General features: G+C 24.6%; 1 protein-coding gene across 1 annotated transcript in view; it reads right to left on the bottom strand.

Moving 5' to 3' along the window:
* LOC129968677 (uncharacterized) overlaps nt 1-12,120 on the bottom strand; it is a 29,315-nt gene extending 17,195 nt beyond the window's left edge. Inside the window, exons 1-8 of the mRNA XM_056082809.1 lie at nt 12,101-12,120; nt 10,763-10,876; nt 9,268-9,373; nt 7,874-7,973; nt 7,324-7,470; nt 6,547-6,655; nt 5,043-5,148; nt 1,559-1,904 (exon numbers count right to left, since the gene is read on the bottom strand). Coding sequence (XP_055938784.1) covers nt 1,559-1,904; nt 5,043-5,148; nt 6,547-6,655; nt 7,324-7,470; nt 7,874-7,973; nt 9,268-9,373; nt 10,763-10,856 — 1,008 coding nt within the window. The 5' untranslated portion in view covers nt 10,857-10,876; nt 12,101-12,120. The remainder of the gene's footprint in view (nt 1-1,558; nt 1,905-5,042; nt 5,149-6,546; nt 6,656-7,323; nt 7,471-7,873; nt 7,974-9,267; nt 9,374-10,762; nt 10,877-12,100) is intronic.
* Between the last annotated feature and the right edge of the window lie 1,348 nt (nt 12,121-13,468).

Genomic DNA, 13,468 nt, shown 5'->3' with positions numbered 1-13,468 from the left:
AAGGCTATGAGAAATCCTTTCATTTAAAATTTTATTAAGTCATTTAAAAAAAAAAATTGCATCTGGAATAACATTCACGCACACACACATATATACAGGGTGACTGATAAAGTCCTCATAAGTCTTTTCAATTCAAAATGGCATCTTGTATACCCAATAAAATAACCTGTATCTAAAATAAAATGAATTTATTGAGACAAGTTATATCCAAAGCAGGTATAAAATATGGAAGTCACAAAAAATAACTAAAAAAGATATAGGTTGCACTATAACCAGAAACAGGTACTCTAACCCACCTTGAAGGCACACAGAAATATAGCTATACTATAATAATATATATAATAATGTAATATAACATATAAATACTATACTATAATAAAAACAAAGGGCAAAATTTCATTATCTGTAAAATTGGCAGTGATATTTGTGATTAAAATTATGAACTTTCCATACCAAGGGGTCATTGGCAAGGGGATAATCTAAAATTGAAAAATGTACTATCATATAATTTGTTTAAGTTCAGAGACCACAAAGTAAAATTTAATCAACAAAAAAAAGTAAACACAAATAATAAAAGAAACTGAAAAATGCACTTGACAGAGGGAAGGGTAGAGGAATCTGAGTATGCATTTTTCAATTTCAGACAAACCATTTTCCAAGTCAACAAAAGTTCATAAACGTAAATATATACACCAATTTTACAGAAAACTTTATGAAACTTTTTATCTGTACGTGTCTGGGTGTTTTTTATTATGGTACAGAATACATTTCTCTGCTAGAGGTGCTTGGCTCAATAAATTCAGTGTAGTCACTTTACTATACATACATACATATTACTTCTCAGGCTATCTGAGATATCGTATTGAGTTTAAAAGCTTTAAAAGTACTTTAAATATTATCCTGTATATATAAAGAATACATTATATGAATTTGAAAAAAAAAATTCTAAAGAATGAAAAATAAAATTAATGGACGTAAAAGCAATTTTGATTACTCATTTAGTTAAATAATTTTAATTATTCAATTAATCAAACAATCCCTCAATTTGGACAGGAATTCAGTATGAGAAAATTATTATTAAATATGTAAATAATATCAATTGCAGTTAATTGAATACTAAATCCTTTAAAAAGTGAGTAAATAAATGAATTTTTTTAATATATAAGAAGGCATCAAATCAAGCATTATAAGGTCAATTTTTTTTTCTTTCATGCTTTATTAATAACTATAGTATATCCTACATATTTCGATTAAATATAGAATACAAATTTAAATAAAGACTCATTTTAACAATCTCACTACATTATAAATTATTAATTTTTATTTCTATTAAATAAAATAAAATGACCACCCTCCCCCCAAAAAAATTAACCCTTTAATTCATGTGGTTGTAACATGCATTAAATACAACACTTTTTGTTGCTAAGAAAAGCATTTAAAAAAAAAAACTTCCTGAATCAAAGGATTAAATGGAGACAAAAAGAGAATAACATTTCAACCTTTCTGAATTATTCTAATTTATCATCAACTTCAAATACAAAAATATAATAAATTTCACCTCTGTTTTCATTATTTCTTCTTTTGATGCATGCATCTCCTTATTTTTAGAAAGAACCTCAGTAACATAATTCTTTTTTCCTGCTTTCTTTTGAGCTGGTGAATGTTTTAGGATACTATTTAAATCAGATAAGTCCACTTTATCCTGGGGAAGTTTGAAAAAAGAAGGAGATTCAGCCTTTTGTTCAGAAGAATTCTGAAGCATGGTTGAATTATCAACACCAGGTTTAGAAAGTTCATTTGATGGGGTCACAGTTTTCAAAGGTTTGGGTTTCAGTGGATTACCAAAGAGATGAGCTGTTCTTTCATCAACTACTCCTATAGCAATAAATTGATCATTCACATCCCTAAGAATTCAAATGAAATATAAGTAAAACAAAGACTACATGAATTACTATAAACAATTTGGATAAGAAGTTTTTTCTTTTTTGTACTATAATTTTCTAGTCTATTATTTCATTCAAAGAATTTCATTTTTAATAAAGATATACAGTGTTACATTTAGAAAAAGTATATAAAACTTAAAATTAATGTCAATTAATTGAATCTTAAATTTTAAATTAAGGTTAGTTTAATACTGAAGTTCTACATAAAAAATTACTAGTAATTTATAAGTTCTAGAACTATGTATTTTAAGAGTATTTATTTATGTTTTAAATTTATATTATTATCTATGCAATCAAATTATACAGTCTATATCGTATTGTCAAAAGTATAATTCTTTTAAATATATTTATAACTTAATCATTTAATAAATCAATTATTAAATTTATAAAATTGTAGAAGTCAATATTATATAATGTCAGAAATATAAATTTCAAATATATTCTTAAGGAACTGTTGAGTCTAAAGGGATACATTTTTACCAGTACTTTATGAAGAATTTCAAATCTATCATAAAAGGGTAAAAAAAATTTCTTATCTTACCAGACAATTATCAACAACTTTTTGATCACCAAAAAAGATAAGAGCTATATCAAATGGAAATGACTCCTTTGTAAGAAGCAAACATAACTTGGATATAACTTCTATTTAGACTAATTTCTTTCATGTTTATAGAACTAAAATTTACTAGTTGATTTTTTTACACACAATTTTAATATTTACAGAAACTTATTATCAATTAATTGATTAATTAAAAAAAATTTTGATTCCATATGCATGGCACATTTTAATAATAAAATGGAGAATAAAAAATTGGTTTCAATACTCCACAGCATTTATATTAATGAGTGATAAATTAAAATTAATGAGTGATAAATTAACATTAAAAAATAGAAAATAATTTAAAAAAATCCTTTTTAATGCACTAATAAACCTTTTAATTAATTTGCCTTAATAAGATATAAAATTATACTTTACAGTCAATTATACCAATAAAGTTTGATTTTCAAACAGTATTAGTACCTTTAAGCTATGAAATCATAAGCATTTTTTAATGTATAATATCAAAGACTAACAATATAAAAGAATTAATGACATCAGAGACTCTAATCACATTAAGAAATCTCTAGCAAAATTACAGAAAGTAAAAGCAATAAAAAATGCCTTTTAGAAAATATCATTACTTTAAAATTAAATTTCAATAAAGTAAACATTTTGAATCAAATGCATGATACAAAAATATATTTAAATAGAAGAAGCTTTATATCTACAGATTGTTGAATTATGCACACAGTGACTATTGTTAAAATTATTGCATAATTTAGGACCAGATATTGTATGATATCTTCACAAGGATGTTTGATATTCTGAATGCATGATAATATCATGAAGACAGCATAAAACGTTGTTGAACATTTTATGCTAATAGGGATAAATATTTTATTATATCTAGTTCGCTGAATGCTATGAAAGAAAAATGTTTTGAATAATATTCATATGTCCTTGATTGTCCAATTCATAATTTTTATTTCTCATGAAAAAAAATTAATTTAAAATCATAATATGTGGTTACTTGTTTATACTATAGATTGCTTACAATGTCACCCAAAACTTTACTGTACAAAGAAATTTAAATTTAAATTAGTGCTTTTTTAAATTATTGATTATACTTTAGTAACAAAATTACAAAAACAAATGTAATATTAAGATATAAAGCACATCATTAACAAAAGATACATTTTTTTTAATACATGTGGATTTAAAATGTCTTTAAATCTATATGTATTAAAATATTATTAATAATCCAAATGAATTAATGTTTGTGTGGATTTAATTAAATACTATTAATTAAATCCACCTGCATTAATGTTTGTGGATATAAAATGTCTTTAAGAAACTTTTAATGCATTTAAAATAGTACAAGACATTAATATTAATGTTTTGCATAGATTTATTTTAATGCTGAAGGTCTTCAGAGTTTAAACAAACCTACACAATAAAAAAAACATTTATATATATATAATTACAACAATTTTGTTTTTCTATTAAAAATATGCTATTTTTAAAGGAAGTTACATTTTCCTTAATCATTAAAAAAAAAAATAACGTATAAATTAAAAAAAAATCATTTACAACTTTTCTCTAAGCTGACAGCAAAACAGATAATCCAAAATAAATGGCAAGTTTAAACACTATAGAAAGTTTATACTGTTAAACAAGGTTCCTCCCCCCCTTCTGATTAAAGCAGTGGAATTAAGAAAACAGTTTCACTCTTTCACTGCTATGCAGTGATAGTTTTCATATGAAATCTCTGCATTCTCCTTCCCTTCTTCAATGAAGCACTGGCCGCCTCAGCAGTCATACTACACCAAAGAAATTTCTTATCAATAAACAGGTTCTGTAATTATTTTTAAGCACACTTTCACTTTACTGTTTTTATCATTTGTAATTTTGTCATTTTGAAATACATTTTTTTGGGTTCAAACCAGATTTTTATTTTGAATTTCCAAAAGAAAAAAGGCCAATAAAAGTAAAACCACTTTTTCATTCCTTTTTTTAAAGCAGATAAATTGTTCTTTAAAAATAATTTTCTACTTTCATGATATATTTCCTTATCACATTAGGCCTTTTCTTGCATTCTGTTCCTATTGGTATAATTTTGAAAATACAAAATTGTAAATACTCTATAATATTAGAAATTCCTTTAACATCAACCCATTATAAAAGTTAAAATGCTGATTGACATTTTGGAAACTAAAGACAATGCCAAGTTATTTTTCTAATCACAGATTATAAACATGAAGCTTTAAATTACAACAATACATTAAACAAAGTGATTTCTAACCTTGAGCCCAATTGTGCACAGAAATAAGAGATAAAAATCATGCCGAGGTTGCAGTTTATGAATGCTTTCACAGTATTAAATTGCTGCCATAGAATTTTTAGAAAAGTTTAGAATCCTATATTGGATTAAATGAAAATAAATCTTCATACTAATATACAGATTCTAAAAAAATTGCACAAAATAATACCCCTTGCTAGCACATGAAAATAAAAATTAAGACATGATAAGAAAAATTATGATATGAAAATATCCTTACTTCTTAATATTTATAACATCAGGTATACTCTGTACAAACTCATACAATGTACTATAACCCAGATTCTCAAATGGAATATTTGATCCAATGAATTTCCTATAATCTTCTACAAAAAAAAGTATTTACATTTATGAAACTAAATCTTAAATAAATTAAAATGAAATTCATTATAAGATTAATGTACAGATGAGTGAAGGAGAGACTGGAGAACATGATATCTAAACAGGAATAGCAAAGATAAAGTATTTATCACAATTTGAATAGAGGTGTTAATTTATAAATTTATTATAACCATCAGTTCTTGAACTTTAGTTTTTACAACCACAAGTTTTCTCAAATTCAAAAACTGCTACATACAAACAAGCTTATAAATAATATCAATATACTTAATTTTGAGTTAAAACAATAATAACTTTATTAATATTCAAAAATATGGATTGCTATTGCTTCTATTAAAGTGAATGATATGACAAGCAAATAATGTCAATATGCTTTGTAAAATCAGCAAGATTTTAGCAATAATTTTCATTAATATTAACATTTACATAGTGTTCAAGATGAAACCTCAAGCCTCTTCAGGAAATGGGGATTTTGATGAAGGAAAAAGAAAACTCTCAACTCCTGTTAGAGTCAAAGAAAACAGGACTTCTAACTTTTTTTTTTATTTCCATAAAATAAATTATTCTTATCATAAACAATATATGTGATAATATAATGGGATAAGGATATTCAAGTATCTGCAGTGTGTGATTAAAGTTCTCACAGATTTTATGTCAAGATAATGACTTAAGTTTTAGTTATTAGTTACTTTATCATCCTAAATAAAAAGATAAAGTGTCTATTCGCACAGCACATAATCAATGTTTAATAAAAATGGTATACTTCAAATTTGAAAATATTTTTTGTTGCAATATACATATAGGTTAGCCAAAGCTGCACTCAAATTGTTGTATAGATTGTATGATTGTTATAAGTTGTCACAAAATGCTACGTCCATGTGGAATCTGACATATTTTCATATACACATTATCTTTTAAAAAACTTTAAAAAGAAAAGAAATTTGAAATAGGACATTTTACTTTTTCTGTATATAAACAAGAATGCATAGTAAAAACATAGAGCATCCAGTGGATTTCACTAACTGTAAGGTCATCATATATCATCAACTCATAAAGCAGTTATTGTAATCTAATTGTTATTAATATTTACCATTTCAAACAAATAATGACCATAATGATAATAACAATAAATAATAAACAAAAAATAATTTATTTTATAGAAAGGCATTGTTATCATCACTATTTCATAATAATCAGATCTTTTTATAACATATTAGTATGAAAATCTGCCTTTACATTTAAATTATATTTTCATTTAAATTTGCACTAAATTTTCATTAAGATTCAACAGTTCTAAGTAATGGGGTTAATCAAAAGCATAAAACCAATAAATGTATGCAAGAATTATAAAAACTATATTAATGATATGTTATTCATCAACTTACTCTGGAGTCGATTCAGAGGAACACCATCTTTACAACTCTGAACAACACTTCGAAGGTTCACAAGGACAGATTGCTTTAATTGTTGTTGAGCAATCGTAAGGTGCATAAGCTGAAAATGAGGTTTGAAAATAATATGAAATTACAAAACAACTGCCATACAAAATGGAGACTCAGTTATGACAATAGAGGAGGCAATTAATACAGCCATTTCTGGTGCCAATAACTTAAATTGTGCAATATCATTATAAAGTATAACATACAAAAAAATGCTATATTTGTTTATTTAGTGAAACAGTAATATATATCATCGCTGAGTGTAATGAACTAAAAATAAATTACAAAAGTTAAATTTACAGTTAAATTTAAAAAAAAAATAGTAAAAGATTGAGCTATCTGTTTTAGTAGCTCTTGCATAGTTAAACATGAATAAATATTAGACTTTTCAGTTTATTCTTGTTTTATTATTCTTTTGATAATAAAATTTTGCATTATTTTATTCATGTTGTACTTTATTTCCTTTCTTACTGCTTATTTAAATAATAATATTTACCTGTCATTTCAATATAAGATTTTTTAAAAAATCCATCTATTAGAGTTTCAGTTATTAACAATCAATTAATTAATATTTTAATGATTAAATGTATTAATATTTAAGTTAAAATGAGCTAATTTCTAGAATAGAGACTTCAAAATAAAACTGATACTTTAAAAAATGCAATATTTTCTTATGCTCTGAATTATATTTACATATAAAAGAGAACATATTACATTATTTACCTTAGACTCTTGGTCATGTTTTCGAACGAGAGTACTCGGTGGGAAACTATTAAAATCTTTCATAGGAGATTTTAAGTTTTGGTGGGAATTTTTCTTCATAGAACCACCCCATTTTCGTGTTACAACAGCTACCTTTGCCGAACCAGACTAAAATTCAAAAATGAATTAAAAAAAAAAAAAACTCTTAAAATTTCTATAGTAACTTATCATTAGGTGACTAATTTTAGTAACATATCAGCATTTGATTTTGAAAACTAAGAACACTTTTATTCCTTATGGGAAACCAATGCAAGATAATAAGTCCTCCTATCAATTTAAATATAAATTTGAAGAATGTAATCATAATCTTTTCTATAAAAAACTCAAGAAATAATCGATGTGATTTAAAAAATGTTAACATAAAACTTATTTAGTATTTAAAAAACAAAATTAAAATAAAAACAATCAGAAATAAACATTAATTCACTTGAAGATATAAAAATTAACCAGAAAAAGTAAGCAGCTTACATCGGAACAAGAAATTGTGATAAAAATAAAAATATTTACATACTTTTGATTTTTTAGAAGGTTTTTGTTTAGAAATAAGTTTAGCAATATGTGCAGTTGATGTATCAGCTACTCCTTCCACAATGAGGGAACCATCTACATTTCTATTTTGAGTAAGTAAAAAAAAAAAAAGCTGATTTGTTGGAATATGCAAATATTTTCAACTCCTACATAAATACAAAAGGAGCAAGTAAATAAAATAAAACATTCTAATATAAATGGGATGCAAAATTTTATAACAAACTAAATATATTTATAAAATACTTTTAAAAATCTGGAAGAAATTGAATACCATAATTAATTTATACTTTATACAGTTTTTATATATACAAATCACATGCTCTTGTAGTTTCATGTCTGAAGATATGAAATTTAGTGACTCAAAACAAGAGTATTTAGTTTCAGATTATTTAACTGATTCTACATTAGACATTTAATAAAACATATTCACTTCTAGATATAATTCTATATGCCGGAAGTACACAATCATATATAAATATTTTAAAATTTTACAGAACAGCAAAAAAAAAAAAAAAAAAAATCCAAAGTATTACATTAGTTTTATTTTTGAGACAGTTATTATTATTATTTTATTTTTATTTTTTTACTTAACAAGAATGATATTTTAACAAACTGAAAATGCAATTATTGTAAAAATATTAAAACCAACAAAATTGGATTCAAATAGTTTACATCTGAATAGAACCTGAAGTCCCAAAGTCCTTTTGGAAGACTTTTTAATTCAACTAATTAACTGCGCAACAGTTATTTAGCAAGAATTTTTAACTTTGAACTATAGGCAGATGGCAAATGAGCTGCCATTCCATATCTTATCTTTCATACTATATCAGAAGAAGAAAGTTTGAATTAAACAGATTTAATAAGTAGCATATTTGCATATATGGCAGAATGTCTGCTAGAGTTCATCTTAAAGTTTAAAACCATCAAGTTCTGAAGTTCAGATGAAACAGCCAAGCTAATGCACCTGCAAGGAAGGAAGAGAAAAATCCAAAATGGAAATTAAATTAAAAAAAATTTAAATAAAAAAAATTAGAAATTCTTTTACCCCATTTTCCCTAAATTTAAATACACCTATTTCGGATTTAATCTACTTAAAATATAGTGTTGTTAAAAAAAAGTTTAAAAAAATTATTTTTCACAAATCAGGTGTAAATAAAAGTCCCCCCCCCTAAAAAAATTTTATATGAAAAAAAAATGAGAAAAATTGGAAGAAAACAGAAGAATATCTAATTTTTATTAATATGTATATCTAACAAAAGCAATATAAAAATATTCATTCCTTCAACTAATAAATTTGAGAGTGTCCCACACAGAAATTTGATTTTTGGTACAATAATTTTTTTAATTTTTTGAAATTAGATATTTTAAAGAAATTACTTTTTGAGGCAAACAACATCAGGAATATCACAGAGAAAATTTTCCAAAGTATTATATCCCAGATCTTTAAATGGAATTGGTGTCCCTAGAAGTTGTTTGTAGTCATCTAAAAATAAAATGACAAATTAAAATGTTAGGGAAAAATTTGAATAATTAGAAAACAAAAAATTATAATTAATATTAATTAATTAAACTTAATACTTTATATGATATTAAAAATTCAGTTTCAGGTATATGAAATTAAAATGATCAGAAAAATTGGAAATGGCAACAAAAAATTCAATATACTGAAACATTTATAATTAAATTGTACTTGAGTATTAATTGTATACCATTGGTGTACTTTTGGCTTAACTACATTCAGTGTTAAGTGTAACTGTAGTCAGTACAACAGTGTGTAGTTATCAATAGAGTAACATCACATTTTTGGCAATTAATCCCCAGCCTGCAGTTAATACACAAACACTGTTAAATTTATTACAATGCATGTAATTAATGAAAAAAAGGCATATACTTTAATTTAAATGATACAGATGAAACAAATCAATTTACCATATAAATATTACACATACAAATGTAATCAATCTATTTTATCCATGCCTCTTAAAGCATAATTACTTTTCCAGCATAAAAGTTTTTTTTTCTTCTAATCAACTTAGTGAGCCTCTTAAAATAAAGCTAAAACCATGATTTATTATCACTGGTATTCCAAATTACAAGTATTTCTATTTTGAAGCTATAAAGTGAACAGTTACTAATTTTATTTATGATTTAGGATCCTGAAGTTCAGTTTGTGCATAGAATTCCTTTGTATTTGTGTATTAACAACATGCCATTGGCAAATTTTTTACTTAACCGTATGTCAGTGATAGACATAGTTAATAAACTAACTGATATCTTTGACAAAATTTTGGGATTTTTTTAGTGATTAATTATTATCATGAATTAATACACAAGTAACCATTCCTTAAATAATTATGGACTGAAACCATTTAAAATGGCATCTAAAAATATTACTCCAATTGTTTATTTATTTCATCAATTAAAAAAATGTATTTATATTTTTATAATGGCCACAATTTACCTTAAAGAATATCTACACTGTTATGTCAGGGCCATATTTATATATGCATATGTCTGTATGAAAATTCAATGTCTTTTTTTCCTATTTTTTATTTTCTAATGAGTGAATGATTTTCTAATGCAAATGCTACCCTCTCCTAATATAATAAATGAGCAAATTTAAATGAGTGAGGAAACATATAAAAACTTATTTTCTACCTGAAAAGATCAAACAGTAAGATCTCAAATCTTTCATTATTAGAAAATAGAAGAATAAAATAATGGAAGATTTAGAAATAAATATAACATTTAATATTATAAAATTTTAAAAATACCTTTTTGAAAACATTTAAGCTAGAGAATAGATGAACATTTATACAAAGAAAGAAACAAACACACAATTAATTAAAAATGATGTTAAAAAATAACTTACTCTGCAGTTGATTTAAAGGTACACCTCCTTTTGAGCTTTGAGTGACGCATCGAAGATTTATACAGATAGATTTTTTTAAATCTTCTTTATCCATTTTAAATTTTGAAAAATCAACTGCATAAAATATAACAGAAATATTATTCAGATGTTATACAAAAATGAATATTTTTCAGTTAAAAAATGAAGACAGAAAAAATACCAAACTTCAAATTTTACAAGAGAATGAAAAACAAGTTTAGGGTAATTTCAGCACAGTTTGGTTTTTCCAACTCAGTAATTCTAAACAGGTAATAAAATGGTAATAATAGTGATAAATATGGCACTTACAACATTCTGCTCTAAATTTTGATAAAATTTATTTTTAAAGTAATTTTTTTAATTTAAAATATATAACATACCGATATTTTGCATAAATAATTACTTAGAAGAGTTACTGATATGAAAGGGTATTTTGAGAGAAATCTCGTAATTTTGAAATATGGCATCTGAATTGCACTATTTATTTCCCCAAATTTTGAAATTAACAAGAAGAAATTTGATCCTTCATGTAAGATTTACTGCTTATCTGACATATAAGCACAGCATATTTTCAATAAAATTAGGTTTCAAAATTCAAATTCTTTGATGCAAAATTCAAAATATTATTACTAACTTACAATGGCAATTAGGAAAGTATTGACAAGTGGAACAAAATAAAGACAAGAAAAGCATTTGAGATAAGATCTAGTTCACAAAACTTTTGACAAAAAAATGATATTTGACAATTTTTAGATCTGATTAATGTTAAATCTAATACTGAATTAAATGATTCAGTAATTGATAAATTCAATCTGATTGCTGTGTCATGTTTTCAAGTCTAACCAAAATTTAAATTCACTCGCACGATATATTACATTTTAGCACCATATAAAATACAAGGCAGGGATTAACTAGTTTCAGATTACTACTCATATTACTTTATTGTCAATTTTTCAATTAACTATATCTCTTGTGGCTATGTGAATAGTAATGAAATATATGTGATAGTTATTAAAGAAATTGTGACATTTAACTTAGAGATTTTTTTCTAATTAAAACACACTTAATTTTTTAGTTAATGGTTATCATAATACACATATATAAAATGTAAAAATATAAACATAATTTTTTTATCTTATGTAAAATATTATCTAAACCAGAAATCTTTATTTAGAATAAAATATTAATTATAAAAGTCAATTAAAAACCAATAAAATTGTTCAATGAGCAAAATCAAATAAAATGTTTTTGATATTCATTATTTAAATGGGCTAAAAATATATAAAAACTTTCAAATATCAATGATTTTTTAATGAATACCTAATATTAAAAACTTTTTTTCCTAATTAATCAAATCAAATACTGCCTTATAAGTTAAAAACGTTACCAAATGTGTTGATAATGATTCAGTCTGTTATGTTAATAACAGAAAAAGAGAGAATTCTGACATTTCTTTTTATTTAAGCATTTTACATTAAATTAAATATTTTTTATATATTAAAATCATTTGGCAAAAAATAAGGACAGATTATAGAAATTTTTTTGTACAAAATCATTTTAAAATTCTGAAATTTATTTCTTACTCTCATAATTTGGAAAACATGCGAAAGGAACTTAAAAAAGAAAGAAACTAAAAAGAAAGGCAAGACGAAATCGAACACGAGAACAGCGAGTAACCTATACCGAATTTATTGAATAACTGCGCAAGTCTTTCCAAGCCCTCACGGAAATATTCCTCTGTTAATGTTAAATCTTAGAATCAACAAATGTAAGAAATAACATTTAAATGAAAAATTCACACTGATAATATAAAAATAAGCACAGAAAAAGATAAAAACAAGCCGATACTTCTCAGAAAATACTGTTTACTCTTAAAAACAGAGTGACGAATCGTTCAATCCTCAGAGACTCGCAAATCAGGATTCTTAAGCTGAACGATTTATCCAGACTCCAGGTAAATATTAACCCAATATTAAACCACAATAATTAATTAAGCTAGTTATATGTAAATAAATATAATATACTGTCAGAATTAGTGTTCAGATTTCTATCTGTTATAAAAATAATACAGTTCACAGTGGAATATTGAGGTGAGGTTTGACAATATATTTTATTACTCGCTTTCACGATAAAGTTAAAAAAAAATTAAACTATTATTTCTACTTAAATTGATGAGAAATATTAATTCTAATAAAAAAATTGATCATTATATGTGATAACAATCAGAGATGAATTTAATTGATTATTAATTAACATTCATAATTTTTTGATAAAAATTTATAAATGGAAATTATTTTTAATATTAGTATAAGTAATTCATAATTCAATTAAATTAAAGCTTTCAACAGTAGAAATTATTTTGGATAAAAGATTCCAAATGAGATTCCAATTTCGGATAGTAGAACGGGCATGCACACCGAATGTGAAAAATGAACCAGTTCATTTATGATTTTGCGCAGCTAGCCAATGAATACTTTGCTGTTCAGAGCAGAAAACGGGGAAATACCTTAATGCTGAAGTTTTATTGCCAGTTTTAGAAAACTTATTTAATTTTACTTTAATATCAAAACGTGACGTATTAATCACGACGTGCATGGATTTTGGAAAAGATACAAAGATGACAAAGACAGATATTTTATATACTATAATAATATTTTAAAATCGCAATGACCAGTGATAAATACTACT

This window comes from Argiope bruennichi, chromosome 5 (genome assembly GCF_947563725.1).
Source record: "Argiope bruennichi chromosome 5, qqArgBrue1.1, whole genome shotgun sequence".
Classification (NCBI taxonomy): domain Eukaryota; kingdom Metazoa; phylum Arthropoda; class Arachnida; order Araneae; family Araneidae; genus Argiope; species Argiope bruennichi.
This window is presented reverse-complemented; position numbering and strand designations above follow the sequence as displayed.